We start from the raw sequence: 18,880 nt of genomic DNA on the forward strand, positions 1-18,880 counted from the left end.
GACTATACAAAAGCGCTGGCATCACGTGATATTAGTGCATTGACATATATATATAACTATATAAATATATAGCTATAGAAATATATACATATTTATACACGGCATCATCCTCTTTGATTTATAGGTGGGGCGGGGGAATTTTTTCCTATTGTGGTATTGTCTCTGTTGGTAATACATTTGCCAACATTTACATTGGAAAAAATATTAGAAAAAAAAAAAAACTTAGTGAAAAAGTACTAATTTGAATTTTATTGACTTACTTGGTGTCTACTTGTAAATTATGTGGAAAACACCCCTTTTTCGTTTATATCAATTTAGGATCTTGGTGTTGATTTGGCAATTAGTTCTCTTTTTTTTTTGTTTTGTTTTTCTGTGCTTGGGATGTTCCAATAAAGATGAAGTAGCGATATTTGCATTACATTACGTTTTTTGCTTGGTTTCCACTCGTAAATTTTTACTGTTTGGGAATATATACACACACACACACACACATATATACATATATATATAATATGTCAGAGCAATTTTTCATTCATTTGCTTATACAAGACATGATCAACTGGAAGATAGCGATTGATGTTTATAACATTGTCATCATCACTGAATCTCAATTTCTTGGGCTGGTGCATTGATGCATCTACTAGCAGGAACGAATTTGCGATACTTTGAGCATCATTATTTGCTAGATGTATAGGATCGTTTGCAATAGCAACAGTGGCATACAGACCATTTGTTGAAACATTACCCTCACTAACATTAAAGTCAATAGCATTATTGCTATTGTCTTCTCTATCTTGTAAATCTTCGTCCTCCACATCTGTGTCATTATTGTAGTTTTTTGCGTCGCTGGCAAAGCTCGCTACAAATCGTCTGTAGTTTGCCAAAAATCCATTTTGAAGAATTATATGCTCCATGGTTGTGGCCGATTTGCCGCCGTTATTGAAATAGTCAAAGAAATACTCCTCATCATAGTGTTTATAGTCTCTAGAGTCTAGCTTCCAGATTGTATAGTACTTGTCGTAAAATTTTGGGTTTTCTAGTTTTTGGTAGCTGCAACCAGCGAGTCGATGGTTTAAAAACAAATGGAAATGGTCGATTAGGTTTTCCAATTTTATTTCCTCGTACTTTTCAATGAAGATTGCTTTTATAATGTCTGATAGCTCGTTTTTGTATCTATGATTTACTATTCGACCGAGAAAAATGTCTATATTATCCTCTTTTTGAATAATACTGTTAATGATATAATTTTTTATATTTGCATAAAGCAGTTGATTGCCTACAGAATCCGGTGGGAAAAACTCTTTGATCCAACCGTCAATTTTTTGGTAGCACATCACCATTGAAATATCTCTAAAGTCTGCTTCGTACGACCCTCGTCGAGAAAAGCTTCCTCTTTTGAACGAGGACTTTGGCGTATCCAAGGGAACAAGTATAGGACTAGGAGGCACGTGCTCAAACTCCATCAAACTATCTTCATCTTCTTCATCGCTATTATTATTATTATTATTATTATTATTATTATTATTGTTGTTGTTGTTGTTGTCGTCGTCGTCAATTATGCGAGGTTGGTCACTACAATGTTTTTTTGTAGAATGTATGTCTATCCCTTCTTCGCAAGTGGTTTCTTTAAAGTTGTGAAAGTCTATAAGGCCAAATTGAATTGTAAGATTAATTCCGTGTTGAATTAAAGCTCTAGTCTCGAAGAGGTGTGGATTGTTGCAAGTTGAAAACGGGAACCTCTGCTCCAAAATCTTTCTTTTAGAGTCAGCACCACCCATATTCTCAAAACTGTTCATTTTTCTTTCAACAAAGACTCAATATAGATTTTACGAGGGTTAAAAGAGAGAAAGGGTAAAGGAAGACCAGGAGTAACACACTCATATATATATATATACAATACAGGTGTATGAGAACAACATTTTTAGCAACAATAGGAATTTGCAGTCGCAGTTGCAGCCTCCCTCTATATCTTTTATTTTATATTAGTTTATATTATTTTATATTATTTTTTTATTTATATATATATTTTTTTTTTTGGTAGATTTTGTGCGGTGACAAATGAGACATGTGGGCTCAAGATGAAGCCCACATGTCCCCGGTTTCATGTTGTTTTCTTGCTTGTTTACTTACCAAGTGCTCCCAACTCCGTGATGCCGAGGCAACGTGCGCCAATGCTTATTCTAAATACTATGTGTGTTCAGCTTAGGAAAGAGGATCCTGGTTGTGCTCCTTCCACCACAAAGAAGATAAAGATGGGTTTTTGATAGAATTTTGGGATTCGATCACAAACTCCTTTGGTATATATATATGTATGTATATATATATATATATATATATATGTACATGGAAATGAAAGAAAATAATCGATATGAACGTTTATTGTCTATATTACTCAGAAGTAGATACATCAGGACTAGTAGATAAGTACAGCCATAGAGTTAGCAATAGTGGATTTGAAAAGCCATCTACCCTACTTTTTTTACTCTTTTTTCCTTCACACCTAACTTGCTAACCACATATTACACAATCGGTATCTGGAGATGTAATGATTCCTTTTCTTTATCGTTCCACCATCAAAAGGATATAGAAACATTTTATCATACACTGTTGCCCTATCTATCTTTCTTTTGTCTTTTGTCTTGTTTCTTTTTATTTTTTATTTTTTTTTTCTCCCCAAAGAGTGACGCAAATGGACAGTATTTCTGTGTCGTTTCCTTCTTTTTCTTTTCTTTTTTCCCCCCCCCCCCCCCCCCTTCACAAAGTGCCAGAATTTCACGACAAACTCCCTCGAGCACGAGATGACACGGTCTCCAATCTTTCCCAAAAAAGACAATTAAAAGCAGAAGGAGAGAGAACTGAAAAAAAAAGAAACATCTCACACTACAACACCACAACACCACAATACCACGACACACGTACCTCGTAGTTGTGGGCCGTTTTTTGTTTCTTTCTGTTCATTTTTTTCAGTATTTTTTTTTCTTTTTCTTTCTTTCTTTCTTTCTTTTATTCTTTTTGCTCCTTTCATATGTAAACAAAAGAAACCAAAAGAAAAGAGGAAGAATCAGATATATAATATCTTGCACGTCAAAGAACAGGGCCTTTATAAATTATTCATAGCAAAAACTTGGACTGAATCACATAAATTATCGCGATTCTTTTTCCATTTTGTTTTTTTTTTCTCTCTTGTTCTGTTCTGTTCTTGTTTTTTGTTCTTTTTTTTTTTTTTTGGATTTCAAGTTGAGTTTGTTACTTTCAGTTCGACCAAAGTACTCTTTATCTATTGAAATAAGCAAATGCTAAACACTCGAAATTTGAGGCTCGTTGTGGCCGTGCTAGCCATCTTTGGTATCGTTGCATTCTTTGTCAGCTCACAGAACTCAGCAGGCAGCTCAGTCGGCCGTGTCAACAAAGAAATACTTAAATCCAATAACAATGCCGGTGGTGGTATTCAAAAGGGTACCCTGAATGATCAGTCCAATTTGATCCAACCCCCTGTCATCGAAGACGAAGAAGAAAAGGAACAACAACAACAACAACAACAACAACAACTGCCACTGCAACAAAAGACGGAAGGAAAGAAAGAAAAAGGAACAAATCAACAGGACTTGGAAAAGGAGGATTCAAAGAATACGCTACAAGGAACTCCACACTCAGGAACAAAACCACCATACGAGAAAGACGACAAGCCCAAGAAGAACATTGCTGAGAAAATTGGTGGAAATCCCGGTGATTCAATTGCCGACTCCAACGGGAATATCAAGGAAACTGAATCAGAAACTGAATCAGGAAACGAATCAGAAAATAAAGATGAAAATGTCAATGACGTTGAAAAAATCACCGACCCTAAAAAAGTCAATATGAATAGTGAGTGCAATGAGGTGAAATACGTTGTTATGATTGATGCGGGCAGTACTGGTTCAAGAGTCCACGTTTACGAATTCAACACGTGCACTCAACCCCCAAAACTACTTTCTGAAGAGTTTATGATGCTTGAACCTGGCTTGAGCTCATTCGACACTGATACAGTTGGCGCAGCTAAATCCTTAGACCCATTGTTGGAAAAGGCATTGGAAAAAGTCCCAAAAGATAAACAAGGATGTACACCAGTTGCTGTTAAAGCCACTGCTGGGTTGAGACTACTCGGAGAAGAGAAATCGAATGCAATTTTGGCAGAAGTGAGAAAACATCTTGAAGAGGATTATCCATTTGCAGTTGTTAAAGGAGATGGTATTTCCATATTGGACGGCAAGGATGAAGGTGTTTACGCTTGGGTGACTGCCAATTATTTGTTAGGAAACATTGGAAATAAAGATAAGTTGCCAACTGCTGCAGTATTTGACTTGGGCGGTGGCTCAACCCAAATTGTGTTTGAACCCGAGTACAAAGATGACGTTCCAGTTGAAGGTGAGACCAAGTACAAGTTTACATTTGGTGACCACGATTTCACCTTGTACCAATTTAGCCACTTGGGCTTTGGTTTGATGCAAGGAAGAAACAAAATCAATAAATTGGTTTTGGACAATTATAAAAAGAGCAAAGATGCTAAGGAATTGACATTGTATACAAGCAAAAAGGAAGCCAAGGAGGCAGTTGCCGAAGTCGATATTATAAATCCATGTATCCCACCAAAATCTATCGCCAAAAATGTTGCAGTTGAAGTTGCCGATGGCGAGATTTATGTTGTCAACATGAAAGGTTCATCTGAGGCCACTGGATCACAATGTAGATTTTTGGCTGAGCAAATCTTAAATAAAGACCAAGCATGCGAAAGCAAGCCATGTTCATTCAATGGTGTCCATCAGCCATCCTTGGTGCGTGCATTCAACAAAGACTCAGATATGTATGTTTTCTCATTCTTTTACGATAGAACAAACCCTATTGGGATGCCATCAAGTTTCACAGTTGAAGAATTGAGGGACTTGACCAAGTCTGTGTGTCAAGGTGAATCATTATGGAACAATGTGTTTTTGGGCGAGCATGTTGACAATTTGAGCAAGGAACCCCAATGGTGTTTGGACTTGAGTTTTATTACTGCCATGTTGCACACTGGATATGATATTCCATTGCATAGAGAGTTAAGGACAGCCAAGAAGATTGACAATAATGAGTTAGGATGGTGTTTGGGCGCTTCTTTACCATTGCTTGATAGCACTAGTTCCAATTGGGAATGTAAAAAACCGAAAAAGACATCGTTTGAAAATATCTAGAGGCATAAAATATTATATAGATTACGTTTTAAATAGATGCACCTTTTTTAGTAGCAAAAAATGTCACCTATTTATCTTTCTTTATCTTTCATCATCATTGATATATATGTCTATATATTTGTGCGTGTTGTACAGTTCTCTAAATGTTATGTACATTTTCATGAACAATAAAGAAATTCAAAAGGAAGAATAAATAAAGGGTAGGCTAGTGAAATATTTAGTAAAGCATTTTTCCCCCCTTCCCTATCATATATCCGATGGATCCCTGCACTGATGATTCCCCTTTTAAAACAGTCCTTTGTGTTTCTTCTTTTGTGTTTTTATTTCTTCTCTACGTGTTGAAGATAAATGACTATAATTAGATTTTCCTCAGGACAATATTACATTCGACAAGGAGAGCTGTTTGATTTGATTACTTTCGATTACATCATCGCCTCTTATTCTAGACAAACGAGAGAACCAACCTTATGAGGGTATCCCTTCACCCACCTTCTCGTTCCCGCACCCACTTTCAAATCTGCTAATCTCCACTTACACCCTTCTTAACAATTGTCTTTTCCAGTACTCGACATTAGACTTCTTCAGTCTTTACTTAAAAAAAGTTTTAAACATTTGTGTTTATTCTTTTTTTTTCAACTTATTTTATAAGTTTCTATTTTTTTATTTTTTATTTTTTTTATTTATTTTTTATTTTTTTTATTTATTTTTTATTTTTTTTAATTATTTTCTTCACTCTGAAACTTCCAGCTACCAAATACACCACAGAGCCAACAACTCCACCTTACAAATCGCAATAAAACGGCAAATACATACTTTCTGATCTTTCTTCTCGTTTATTTCCCGTTTTTCGCTCTTCTTTTACCATTTGTTCCTTTTTAAGTTTTAGTTTTTCATCTGTTGTAATTCTTTAATTTGGATACCATTTGGGTGTTGTGTTTTTTTATTCCTTCTTTTCTTTAGATTTTTCTTTTTTCTTCAATGTCGGATTACACACAAAGCCAATTAACGGCACAAATTAGAAACCTCAATACTAGTAGCAACAACTCGTCAAATCAAACATTCCGTAAGGAAAACGATAATATTGAAAACGACAATAGTGAAAACATTAAAAGCAAAAACCAAAAAGACAATCATAATACAGAAGACGTCGGTAAGCGGAAAGGGAGCACACCAAAAACAAATATTAAACCGCTTACTTCACTAACTTCAACTGAATCACAATCACATTCACAACCACAACCACAACCACGACCACAACCACAGTCAAAATCGCAATTACCAACAACTCCAGCATCAACATCAGCAATGGACTTACAGCAATTGCGGGAGTCACGTAAAAATGGCATTTCTCACGTGAGCTCGTCATCTTCGATATCATCATTGGCCACTGAGGTGCAACCGGATGGGACAAACATTCCAGAGCCTCTGCATGCGGAATCACAAGCAAGACAGATTCCTCAACCTCAACAGCGGAAACAAAATCACCTGATAAACGACCACCCGTTGGTGCTGCCGCAACCCCAGTTCCCGCACCATCATCAGCATCAGCATCAGCATCAGCATCAGCATCCACAAACACAAACACAAACACAAACACCTCAGCAGCCACAGCCTTCTTCGTTTCGACGTAAGAACTCGATACAAAGGTTTAATCGATCGCTTTTGAACTCCAGCACCACGTCAATGGCTAGCTCGTATAATGGTGTTGGCAGTTTTACCAACTCTGCAGCAAATTCTGGACTAAATTCTGGAGTAAATTCTGGATCTGTTTCGGCATTACATAGCATGAGTAGTTCACCCAAGGATTCTTTTATTCGAGAAACACCTAGAATACACTCCAAATTGTATTGTGAAGAAGTTGCTGGCGGTGCTAAGACTGCAAAGGAAGTTTTATCGAGACTTTCTACTGATGAATTGCGTTCCGTAAGAACACATACTGAGTTGGCAGAGACAGCAAACGGCGTCAGGATGCTTGCCAAAAATCTTTCGAGAGCCACCATACAGTTAAATGTTAAATCGATCATGATTATCACCAAAGCTAGGGACAATGCTTTGGTGTACTTGACACGGGAAGTCGTAGAGTGGCTCTTTTCCGAGCACGAGGATATGACCATTTACGTTGATGCCAAATTGCAAGCGTCGAAAAGATTCAATTGTGATGCCATCATCCAAGAATATCCCGTGGCTGCAAAGCAGTTGAAGTTTTGGAATAAGAAATTGACCATGAAGTCCCCAGAGTTGTTTGATTTGGTTGTAACTCTTGGTGGAGATGGAACTGTGTTATTTGTTTCCAATTTGTTTCAAAGAATTGTTCCACCTGTGTTGAGTTTTGCTTTGGGCAGTTTGGGCTTTTTAACCAATTTCAAATTTGATGATTACAAGTCAAGGTTAGACCATTGTATCAATTCGGGAGTCAAGGCAAACTTGAGGATGAGATTTACTTGTAGAGTGCATACAAATGAAGGGAAATTAATTTGCGAGCAACAAGTGTTGAATGAATTGGTTGTGGATAGAGGTCCTTCGCCATTTGTCACACAGCTTGAGTTATATGGAGACGGGTCATTATTGACTATTGCGCAAGCTGATGGGTTAATAATTGCCACGCCGACGGGTTCTACTGCGTACTCTTTGTCGGCCGGGGGCTCATTGGTCCATCCTGGTGTTAGTGCAATTAGTGTGACACCAATTTGTCCGCATACGCTTTCGTTTAGGCCTATTCTCCTACCAGACGGAATGTTTTTGAAAATAAAAGTGCCTCTGACAAGTCGTTCCACAGCGTGGTGTTCATTTGATGGACGCGTTCGAACTGAGCTTGCTAAAGGATATTACGTTACTGTGCAAGCCTCGCCGTTTCCCTTTCCCACAGTGATTTCGTCAAAGAATGAATACATTGATTCTGTGAGTAGGAACTTGCACTGGAATATCAGGGAGCAGCAGAAGCCATTTAGTTCTTACTTGAAACCGGAAATGAGGAGAATGATTGCAGACAATCCCGAGGATCAAGGTACATTTGATAAGTTGAATAGCGGGGCGACGGGAGCAGAAGATGAAACAGAAGAGGAAGAGTTTGATATTGATTATGGCGACCAGGATGTAAAGGAAGAGAAGCATATAGCTACATCTGGTGGCCAAGGTGGTAGTCAAGACGCAAGTGAGACAAATAGTGAAGACATGCTTTTTATCCCACCTGGTGGTGGTACGCAGACTCCTCAGAATGCCAACTACTTGAATTCAGACGAACGAAGTTGCTATGCACATCCGCATGCAAAGATTCATTTAAGTGGCAATGGTGATTTATAATTAAAAAAAAAAAACGATTATCAATAAAAGATATCAGTTTCTCCTTAATTTTTTTTTCCTTTCTTTTAAAGAACAAAAATAGAAAAAAAAGAAAGAAAAAATACTAGACAAACTAAAAATAAAAAAAGGCAAGTTGAGAATTTACCTAAATACAAAAGAGAAACAACATCTTTGCTAGATGTTTGTATTGTAATTCAAAGTAGAGTTACCCTCTTTTCTTTTCTTTTCTTTTCTTTTCTTTCATTCTTTTCCTTCTTTTCCTTCTTTTTTTACAATAAATACACATCATAACATCACGTGATGTTATAAAGTGGGGCACGTGATGTTATATAATGATTTGCACGTGATTGTTCCTGTAATATGTTTACTTGTTGAAGCAATAAGCGCGTCCAAACATCATGTTCGCCACTTTTAGCAAAATGAATATAGGCTTAGACTGTGAATTTTTCTCTTTTAATTTCTTTTGATTTCTATTTTGTGGTTTTTTTTTTTTTCCTTCTTGTCGCGAATAAAAAAAAGTAAAACTATTTGACATTCTCAATTGTGACACATGATCACATCTTTGTAAGGTTCGTGCACAAGGTCGTGTACTTTGCCATTTGACACGCCTTTATAATGAGTAACGTGTACGGCCAAATAATAGCAAAACTAGAGGCAAAAAAAAGAAAAGAAAAAAACCAAAAAAAAAAGCAAACTCTCTTTTTTTTTTTTTTTTTAATTTTGGGTGTGAAAATGTGTACACTCATTATATACATACACATTGATACACATATGTATTACCAGAAAAAAAAAAATATATAAAAAAATAAAAATTTACAACGGTAGAAGAGAACATCTCTTGATTTCTGAAAAAAAAAAAACAAAAAAAAAAAAAGAAAGAAAAAAAAAAGTTAAAACAAAAAATTATGATACACTATGTAATCCTTCTTTCTTCATAAAATTTTCCCAATTTTTTTTTTTACCTCTTTTTTTATTTTTTTGGTTTATTAACCCTTTTTTACAAAGAAAGTAAAATCAAACTAGATCATGTCTGACATTAGTCAACAGATGAATAACTTGAGCGTTCAAGATAACAATAAACCCAATGGTAATGGGTATTCAGGTCAACCGCAACAACAATCGGGAAGAAGACAATATGTGCCACCACACTTGAGAAACAGGTCATCTCATCAGCCATCTTCCAATGGTGCAAACGGTGATATTCCTTTTGGAGGATCACGTCGTTCTGACTATGGTGGTGGTAGAGGTGGTTTTGGTTTTGGTGGTGGTAGTAACGGCGGCGGTAGCGGCCCATCAGGTGGGTACAGAAACGGTGGCGCTAGAGGCGGATCAAGAGGTGGTTTTGGTGGTGGAAGATACCAAAGACCTACACCAGGTGTTGGTAGATGGGTTGACGGCAAGCACGAACCTGCACCTCGTAACGATAGATTGGAACTTGAATTGTTTGGTGTTGCTGAAGACACCCTGTTTCAATCATCAGGTATCAACTTTGACAACTACGATGACATTCCTGTTGAGGCCAGTGGTGAAGGTGTTCCTGAACCAATCAACTCATTCACTGCACCACCTTTGGACGAATTGTTAGTTGAAAACATTAAATTGTCTCGTTTCACCAAACCAACCCCAGTTCAGAAATACTCAGTGCCAATTGTTGCTGCCGGCAGAGACTTGATGGCATGTGCTCAAACTGGTTCAGGTAAGACTGGTGGTTTCCTTTTCCCAGTATTGTCAGAGTCCTATATGAATGGTCCTGCTCCAATTCCTGAGTCGACTGGTGCCTTTTCATCACACAAGGTTTACCCAACAATTCTTGTTATGGCTCCAACAAGAGAGTTGGTTTCGCAAATTTATGACGAAAGTAAAAAGTTTGCTTATAGATCATGGGTCCGTCCATGTGTTGTTTATGGTGGTGCTGATATTGGTAACCAAATTAGACAATTGGACAGAGGTTGCGACTTGTTGGTTGCTACTCCAGGTCGTCTTAAGGATTTGTTGGAGAGAGGTAGAGTCTCCTTGGCAAACATCAAGTACCTTGTCTTGGACGAAGCCGACAGAATGTTGGATATGGGATTTGAACCACAAATCAGACACATTGTTCAAGAGTGTGACATGCCAGATGTCCAAGATAGACAAACATTGATGTTTTCAGCTACTTTCCCTAGAGACATTCAAATGTTGGCACGTGACTTTTTGAAAGATTACATTTTCCTTTCTGTTGGTAGAGTTGGTTCTACTTCAGAGAATATCACACAAAAGGTTTTGTATGTCGAAGACGAGGAAAAGAAGTCTGTTATTTTGGACTTGTTGAATGCAAACAGCGAAGGTTTGACCATTGTGTTTACAGAGACTAAGAGAATGGCTGACAACTTGGCAGACTTTTTGTATGACCAAGGATTCCCAGCAACAGCAATTCACGGTGATAGATCTCAATACGAAAGAGAAAAGGCACTTGCTGCATTTAAATCTGGTCAAGCGCCTATCTTGGTTGCTACTGCGGTTGCAGCTAGAGGTTTGGATATTCCAAATGTTTCACACGTCATCAACTATGACTTGCCAAGTGACATTGATGACTATGTTCATAGAATCGGTCGTACTGGTCGTGCTGGTAACGTTGGTATTGCCACTGCATTCTTTAACAGAAACAACAAAAACATTGTCAAGGGAATGCTTGACTTGTTGACGGAGGCTAACCAAGAAGTTCCAGATTTCTTGAACAAGATTGCTAGAGAATCAGCATTTGGTAGACCAGGTCGTGGATCTTCACGCGGAGGTGGTGCTGGTGGTTTTGGCGGCTCTCGTGGCGGAGCTAACAGAGACTTTAGAAGAGCCGGCGGTGCTAGCGGTTCATCAAGCTCTGGTTGGGGTAACAGCTCTAGCAGTGGCTGGGGTGGTTCAGGCAACTCTGGTTGGGGCAACTCTAACGGTTACTCCAACGGCGGAGGTTCTTATGGTGGCTCTCGTTCAAGCTTCAATGACAATTCAAGCTACGGTAACCCATCGTCCCAAAACTCATGGTGGTAGACACAGAGAGGGCAATCATTTGTACAAGAGGAGAGTAAAAGAATATACATAGACGCATTTTGAAAAATGCCTTGCTTTATTTCATAAAATGGGAGTTTTCTTTGGTTCTTTACGTAAACATCACCATCACCATCATCACCACCATCACAAGCGCAACACATTTCATCCAACTACACCGTCATCTCCATGCGCAAAAAAAAAGAAAGAACAAATCCACACACAAACAAATACATTGTTTGTATTGAATTCATTTATTATTTACATATTATACAAAATTGCATGTTATATTGGGTCCTTATAGAGTTTGCTTTTTATCAAAAAAAATTTTTTTTTTATCTTTTTTCTTCTTTCCACAACATATTTCACGCGACCAGATTATAAGTTAATTATCATGACATAGAAAGAAAGGGGGAGGCAGAAAAGCAGAAGCAAAAAGAATTAATGGGTTATAAATTTATTACTTGCACGTTTGTATTATTAGATTCTTTTTTTTTTTCTCATTATTATTATTGTTAGGGAATGAAAGTTCACATTGATGTGATGTAAAGTTATTAGATTATGTATATTAGTTATTATTTTATCGAAATTTATCAGTTTTTTACTTAAAGGAAATCATTTAAAGTTTTTGCTGTAATTTAGAAATTTTTGTGAATTGGAACAAGAAGCAAATCAAAACGAAATTAGGGTAAAAGTTGGGAGACAATAGTATATTTCCAACTTGGCATTCATTCATTAGTTCATTAGTTCATTAGTTCATTTATTACTTATTTTTATCGGTTTTCCCGTTTTGTTATTTTGTTTTTTTTTAATTTTGCATTGTTTTTGTCCATCGGTTGTAGTTGGAAACAATCCACCCCTTGAAACTTGATTTTGTGCGATTTTCCCAGCTTCTCCCGTCTCTGCTCATACAACTCTAAACCATAAAATTGGAGGAAAAAAAAAAAACTATTTTTCAAATATCTCAAATATATTCGAGTTTGAGATCATCAAATTGAACTACATAATGGGGAGGAGGAATTACAGGAACTATATTTTGGGAACAGCAATTCTCATTTCGTTTTATTACTTTTACTTATTTTTCAATACTACCAAAAGCTCGGCCTCGAAAACTGATTATAATTTACCAAAATTTCAACTCTTGCGTGAACTAGAATCGCATACAGATTGGAGAACTCGAGGTCTCAATTTTCAACCAAAATATACGTCTCCAGCAAGCCTTGAAAGTCAGGTGCAGCAACAGCTTGCTCTGGCGTATCCATACGACCGCGAATCTGCGTTTCCCAAGTTAATTTGGCAAACGTGGAAGATTGGGCTCGATGATCCTAGTTTCCCCAAGCGGTATGTTAATTACCAAGAGACATGGAACGATAAAAATCCTGAGTATAAACACTATGTTGTTCCCGATGAGCAATGTGACTTACTTATCGAGGAGCTCTACTCTACTGTGCCGGAGGTTGCAGAGGCATACAAGTTATTACCGAAATCCATCATGAAAGCAGATTTTTTTAGGTACTTGATTCTTTTCGCACGTGGAGGGGTATATACCGATATCGATACTGTTGGTTTGAAACCGGTGGATTCTTGGATCAGTAATGCTGTTGAAACTCCAAAATATTTGGATAGTGCAAATACTGCGGGCTTTGTTGTTGGAATAGAGGCTGATCCAGATAGACCCGATTGGAATGACTGGTACGCGAGAAGAATACAGTTTTGTCAATGGACAATCCAATCTAAGCGTGGACATCCATTGTTATTGCATCTCATTTCAAAGATTACCGAGTTGACCTTGACAAGAAGAGATAAATCACAATTGAACAAAGTTTTGGGTAAGGATCAAGGTGGTGATATTATGGATTGGACTGGACCTGGAGTATTCACCGATGCTGTATTTGAATATGTGAATAGGTTGATGCAAAAAGGTGGAGACACAACAAAGAATGTGATTCTGAAGAAAAAGTCAAAAAGTAAGAAGAGAGAAATGATTGAGAAGATTGTGGACTGGAAATTATTTACAGGAATGGAGCAGCCTATCTTGATAGATGATGTGATGGTATTACCGATAACTAGTTTTAGTCCTGATGTCAATCAAATGGGCGCCAAAAGTTCTGGCGACCCAATGGCCTATGCTAAACATATGTTCCTGGGAAGTTGGAAAGACGATCAAGTGGCAAATTGAAAATAAGAGTGGAAATGTATATGTGTATGTGTTTAAAAGGGTGGGGGGATAAAAGAGGAACAAGGAAATCTTGGAATAAGGAGATCACGGGACAAGGAGATTGCAGTACTGACTTTGGGGCAGGACAAATAATACTATCGGTGGAGCTTGATTTGTCATTCTAATGTTAGCTAATCTTCAAAGAGCAACAAAATATCAAAACACTAAAACACTAAAATAAGTACATAAAACTGGTGAAGATCGAAGTCGCAGCATTATACCACACAAGTTCTTCACCAAAAGAAGTAATCATGACGCTAGTTAAGACCTTTTTAGATTCTTTTAGAGTAATAGACTTAATAACTAATTAAAATATTAATAATTAGAGAAGGAATTATATTTCGGAATAAAATTGAAGTATATGCGTTCGAGTCAAAGTACCGAAATTCAAGTGTCATTTTATTTTGATTTTTTAATTTTTTTTTTTTTTTAATTTTTGACTGATAATGCGAATGTTGCACAAAAAAAAATATGTTAGTATTTAATGGGGCTAATTCCGTTGTTTTATACCATACTAATTTCCTTATCTATACTGCTCAACCAATCCCAGTATTGGACAATAAGATAAGACACTTTAGAAATGTTAAATTGACCTTCCCCAATGAAAAATTTTGGATCATGATTATAATAGGCATATCTATATATCTATATATCTATATAGATATACATAAATATAACTGAGGTAATTTTGTTTGCAATTGCTTTATCCCAAATTATTTTTTTATTCCTTCTCCTCCTCCTTCCTCTTCTTCACTTTACTAATCATTAGACATTCTTGTTGAACTTTGTTAATTTTCCAATTAATCTTGTTTCTCCTTTTTATTATCATCTTTTCCTTTTTTTTTCTTAAAAAAAAAAAGAAACAAATCTTAACATCATTTGATCAATCAACAATTTTGGAAAGATTTTTATTTTTATTTCTAATTTCTTAAACAAATGCCTGCAGAACCAATTAGATACGTGACTACAGTTGATCTTGATAAACCCGGAGATGTACAACCACAGGTGCACAATAGATGGCACCCCGATGTACCATTTACTGAAACTATTAAACCAGGAGAGACGGTGAAGCTTGAATGTTTGGACTGGACGGGGAACCAGATCAAGAACAATGACTTTGCGGATGATATTTTGAATGTTGATCTTTCACGTATTCATTACTTGTCTGGTCCTTACAATATTGAGGGTGCAGAGCCTGGTGATGCCATTTTGGTTGAAATCAAGGATGTGCAGCCATTGGAAAGGCAACCCTGGGGGTATTGTGGCGTTTTCCACAAGTCCAATGGTGGTGGGTTTTTGGACAAGTTTTACCCTGAGGCTGCAAAAGCGATTTTTGATTTTGAAGGTATTCATGCTACTTCAAGACATTTGCCGCATACCAAGTTCACTGGGTTGATTCATCCGGGTATTATTGGCACTGCGCCGAGTGAGCAAGTGTTGAAAGAATGGAATAGTAGAGAAACTGGGTTGATTACCGAGATTCAACATTTGCATGATACGCCGGTTGCACAGGCACCGTTGGTAAAAAATGCACATGGTGGAAAGGCAACAGGTGAGGTGTTGAAAAGGATTGCAAAGGAAGGCGCGAGGACCATACCGGGAAGACCGGAGAATGGTGGCAATTGTGATATTAAGAATCTAAGCCGTGGTTCGAAATGTTACCTTCCTGTATATGTCGCTGGTGCCAAATTATCCATTGGGGATTTGCATTTCTCGCAAGGGGATGGTGAGATATCATTCTGCGGTGCTATAGAGATGGCAGGGGTCATTACGATAAATGTAAAGTTGATTAAACAAGGTGTAGAGAAGTTATCATTAAAGAGTCCAATGTTTATTCCGGGTGATGTGCAGAATCATTATGGTTCTTCAAGGTATTTGACATTTGAAGGATTTTCCGTCGATGAGGATGGCAAGCAAGGATTTCTCTGTGCCACTACGGCATATAGACAATCTTGCATCAGAGCAATTGAGTATTTGAGAGGGTTTGGATATAATGATTATCAGATTTATTTGCTCTTGTCGAGTGCACCCATTGAAGGTCATATTGCAGGGATTGTTGATGTTCCAAACGCGTGTACGACATTGGGGTTGCCGATGGATATATTTGATTTCGACATCTCGCCAGAATCCAAATTAGAGAAATCCGGTGACTTGGACTTGGATATGGGCAACTGTGCTTTTGTCAAGGGAGCTAACCACAGGGTAACATATGAGTTCTAAGTGAGTAGTATAAGTAAATAGAGTATAGGATGGTTTTGGTATACGAGTTGCAACTTAATAATAATAGAAGAAAAAAAAGAAATAAAATAAAAAAAAATAAATTAAAAAGGAAAAAAAAAAAGGGAAAAAAAAAAGGTAAAAGAAAAGAAAGAACAGGATTATTGTGACTACATATTCTCCGTCGTATAGCCTCTATTACCTACCTCATATCGTCTCACCAAAAGTAAATTGAGGAAACATGGATGTGTCTATCTGTCTGTGTATGTAACAAGTGTAAGCTATACGAGACAATAGAGAAGACGCTCTGTTACTTTGTTACTTTCTTTCTTTGTTACTTTGTTACTTTGTGTGTGTAAGTGTGTTGTAAGTGTTTATCTTGTCCATATTAAATTGCTCCATCGTAAAGCACACCAGTATCTCTTTTTATTTTTTTGGCTAAACGACAGATGGAAATTTAAACCCACTTCTGTGCCAAGGTGTGTCAACGCGTGGTGCAAAAGTGTATATCCCACTCGATGAGCCTGGTGTTGAAGAATAACTGGGCCCGAAAAAAAAAAAGAAAAATAAAAAAAAAAAAAAGAAAAAAAAAAAATTTAAAATTGGGCCGTGTCAGTATTACAAGCGACAACTTTTCCAACCTCTGTTTCTCTCCCTCAAAGGTAAATTACAACAACTTGAGAGTATACCTCTTTGATTATATAGCCATATCGCTGTGTTTCAGTTTGATTTGAGATGTTTGTCAACCCTTTCTTTTCTTCTTCTTCTTCTTCTTTTTCTTTTTCTTGTTTTCTCTTTATCATTGCCTCGGTGCTTACAAAAAGGAAAAAATTAAAATACATATATTTTTTTTTTTATTATTTTTTTTATTTAATTTTTTTTTTATTTTTTGGCGTATCGTAAACAGAATTTTTCTTTTTTTTTTGTTCTTTTTTTTTCAACATTTTGTTCCAAGTTAAATTAATTATTTCACATTCACAATTCAAAATTCAAAATTTAAAAACAAATCCACTCGTTTGATCGATATAAAGAACAGATAATCTCCATAAATATTCTAGATTCTATTCTTGTTTTCTTTTCTTTTTATTACTATTATTTTTAAAAAGCCTACTTTCAACAGGACTTATATCTTCACATAGATTCAACTCAACGGCATCTCCTCCGCAGCAACAACCCTAAGCTCACCTCTAAGGTTAAACACAGACTCACAAACATACTCATACACACATTTTCATATATATATATATATATAAATAAATACATAATGTCTCCCGTTCAGTTGGCAGAAAAAAATTTCGAAAGAGATGAAAAATTCACAAAGGCTCTTCACGGTGACTCTCACAAGAAGCAAGGTTTGTTTGCCTTGATGGCCAAGTCCAAAGACGCTGCCTCTGTTGCTAATGAAGGATATTTCAAACATTGGGATGGTGGTGTTACAGAGGACGACGAAAAGAAGAGATTAGGTGACTATTCGCAATTGACTCACCACTACTACAACTTGGTTACCGACTTTTACGAGTATGGATGGGGCTCGTCATTCCACTTTTCTAGATACTACAAGGGTGAAGCGTTTAGACAGGCTACAGCAAGACATGAACACTACTTGGCGCACAAGATGAACTTGAACGAAAACATGAAGGTTCTCGATGTTGGTTGTGGTGTTGGTGGTCCAGGTAGAGAAATCACTAGATTCACCGATTGTGAGATTGTTGGTTTGAACAACAATGATTACCAAATTGAAAGAGCAAACCACTATGCCAAGAAGTACAAATTGGACCACAAATTATCTTATGTCAAAGGTGACTTTATGCAGATGGATTTCGAGCCAGAAACTTTTGACGCTGTGTATGCAATTGAGGCAACTGTTCATGCGCCAGTCTTGGAAGGTGTCTACTCTGAGATCTACAAGGTTTTGAAACCAGGTGGTGTGTTTGGTGTTTACGAATGGGTCATGACTGATGAATACGACGAGACAAATGAAGAACACAGAAAGATCGCTTATGGTATCGAAGTTGGTGACGGTATCCCCAAGATGTACAAACGTGAAGTTGCTGAACAAGCTTTGAAAAACGTTGGTTTTGAGATTGAATACGAAAAGGACTTGGCAGATGTCGATGATGAGATCCCATGGTACTATCCATTAGCAGGTGACTTGAAATATTGCCAATCCTTGGGTGATTTGTACACTGTGTTTAGAACCTCTAGATTGGGTAGATTTATCACTACCGAGGCTGTTGGATTGATGGAAAAGGTGGGTATTGCACCAAAGGGATCAAAGCAAGTCACATTTGCTTTGGAAGACGCGGCAGTGAACTTGGTCGAAGGTGGACGTAAAAAGTTATTTACGCCAATGATGTTGTACATTGCCAGAAAACCAGAAAACAAGGAGTAAATAGTCAAGGAAACAAAAAAATAGAAAGAGAAAAAGAAAAAGGTAAAGAAAAAGAAAAGAAAAGAAAAAAACAAAAACAAAAGCATGAAGGCATTTTAGTTTTCATATTAAGTTTGTAAAGCAATTCACTCGACAACTGTAAAGAGCAAAAAATTAAAAGAAAAGAAACAAAGAACGAAAAGGGTAAACTTGTTGTAATTAATGAATAAATGATATCTTGCAATGACAATTGTAATAACCAAATATTGGTCAAAAAAAAAAACAACGCATTTTGTCACTTCGAACTTTTGCTTGTCTCTGACTTGTAAGAGCAGTTGCTTGACATATTCCTGTTGTTGTTGTTGTTGTTATTATTATTATTATTATTACCATTATTTTTTTCTTTAACTTTCCGTCTTCTCCTTTGCCAAATCAATAAAGGCGCAGTAAAAATAGTGCCCTTGATAACTCTTGATGCCAAAGATTAGTGAACCAATGATGAACCTTGGGCCGACAACCGTTAGTATGATGTCTAATTGTATGCAGGAT

General features: G+C 36.9%; 7 protein-coding genes across 7 annotated transcripts; 6 read left to right on the forward strand and 1 right to left on the reverse strand. All coding sequences in view use genetic code 12, as the record gives it.

Annotated features, from left to right (window-relative positions):
- Positions 1 to 515: 515 nt before the first annotated feature.
- Positions 516 to 1,778, reverse strand: PVL30_003574 (uncharacterized protein; the record flags this gene model as incomplete). Its single annotated transcript, XM_001526122.2, has 1 exon — positions 516 to 1,778. The coding sequence occupies one exon, from the start codon at positions 1,776 to 1,778 to the stop codon at positions 516 to 518; it is 1,263 nt and encodes a 420-aa protein (XP_001526172.2).
- Positions 1,779 to 3,293: 1,515 nt separating this feature from the next.
- On the forward strand, positions 3,294 to 5,207 carry GDA1 (Guanosine-diphosphatase; the record flags this gene model as incomplete). Its single annotated transcript, XM_001526123.1, has 1 exon — positions 3,294 to 5,207. The coding sequence occupies one exon, from the start codon at positions 3,294 to 3,296 to the stop codon at positions 5,205 to 5,207; it is 1,914 nt and encodes a 637-aa protein (XP_001526173.2).
- A 1,305-nt stretch (positions 5,208 to 6,512) lies between these two features.
- Positions 6,513 to 8,507, forward strand: UTR1 (NAD(+) kinase; the record flags this gene model as incomplete). The annotated part of the gene is made up of 1 exon (XM_001526124.2): positions 6,513 to 8,507. The coding sequence occupies one exon, from the start codon at positions 6,513 to 6,515 to the stop codon at positions 8,505 to 8,507; it is 1,995 nt and encodes a 664-aa protein (XP_001526174.2).
- Positions 8,508 to 9,533: 1,026 nt separating this feature from the next.
- On the forward strand, positions 9,534 to 11,528 carry DED1 (DEAD-box ATP-dependent RNA helicase; the record flags this gene model as incomplete). Its single annotated transcript, XM_001526125.1, has 1 exon — positions 9,534 to 11,528. The coding sequence occupies one exon, from the start codon at positions 9,534 to 9,536 to the stop codon at positions 11,526 to 11,528; it is 1,995 nt and encodes a 664-aa protein (XP_001526175.2).
- Positions 11,529 to 12,531: 1,003 nt separating this feature from the next.
- Positions 12,532 to 13,704, forward strand: OCH1 (membrane-bound alpha-1,6- mannosyltransferase Initiation-specific; the record flags this gene model as incomplete). Its single annotated transcript, XM_001526126.1, has 1 exon — positions 12,532 to 13,704. The coding sequence occupies one exon, from the start codon at positions 12,532 to 12,534 to the stop codon at positions 13,702 to 13,704; it is 1,173 nt and encodes a 390-aa protein (XP_001526176.2).
- Positions 13,705 to 14,679: 975 nt separating this feature from the next.
- On the forward strand, positions 14,680 to 15,963 carry PVL30_003579 (uncharacterized protein; the record flags this gene model as incomplete). The annotated part of the gene is made up of 1 exon (XM_001526127.1): positions 14,680 to 15,963. One exon carries the CDS (start codon positions 14,680 to 14,682, stop codon positions 15,961 to 15,963), a length of 1,284 nt encoding a protein of 427 aa, XP_001526177.1.
- A 1,261-nt stretch (positions 15,964 to 17,224) lies between these two features.
- Positions 17,225 to 18,352, forward strand: ERG6 (Delta(24)-sterol C-methyltransferase; the record flags this gene model as incomplete). The annotated part of the gene is made up of 1 exon (XM_001526128.1): positions 17,225 to 18,352. The coding sequence occupies one exon, from the start codon at positions 17,225 to 17,227 to the stop codon at positions 18,350 to 18,352; it is 1,128 nt and encodes a 375-aa protein (XP_001526178.1).
- Positions 18,353 to 18,880: the final 528 nt, after the last annotated feature.

Source organism: Lodderomyces elongisporus, chromosome 4 (assembly GCF_030384665.1).
Source record: "Lodderomyces elongisporus chromosome 4, complete sequence".
Lineage (NCBI taxonomy): Eukaryota > Fungi > Ascomycota > Pichiomycetes > Serinales > Debaryomycetaceae > Lodderomyces > Lodderomyces elongisporus.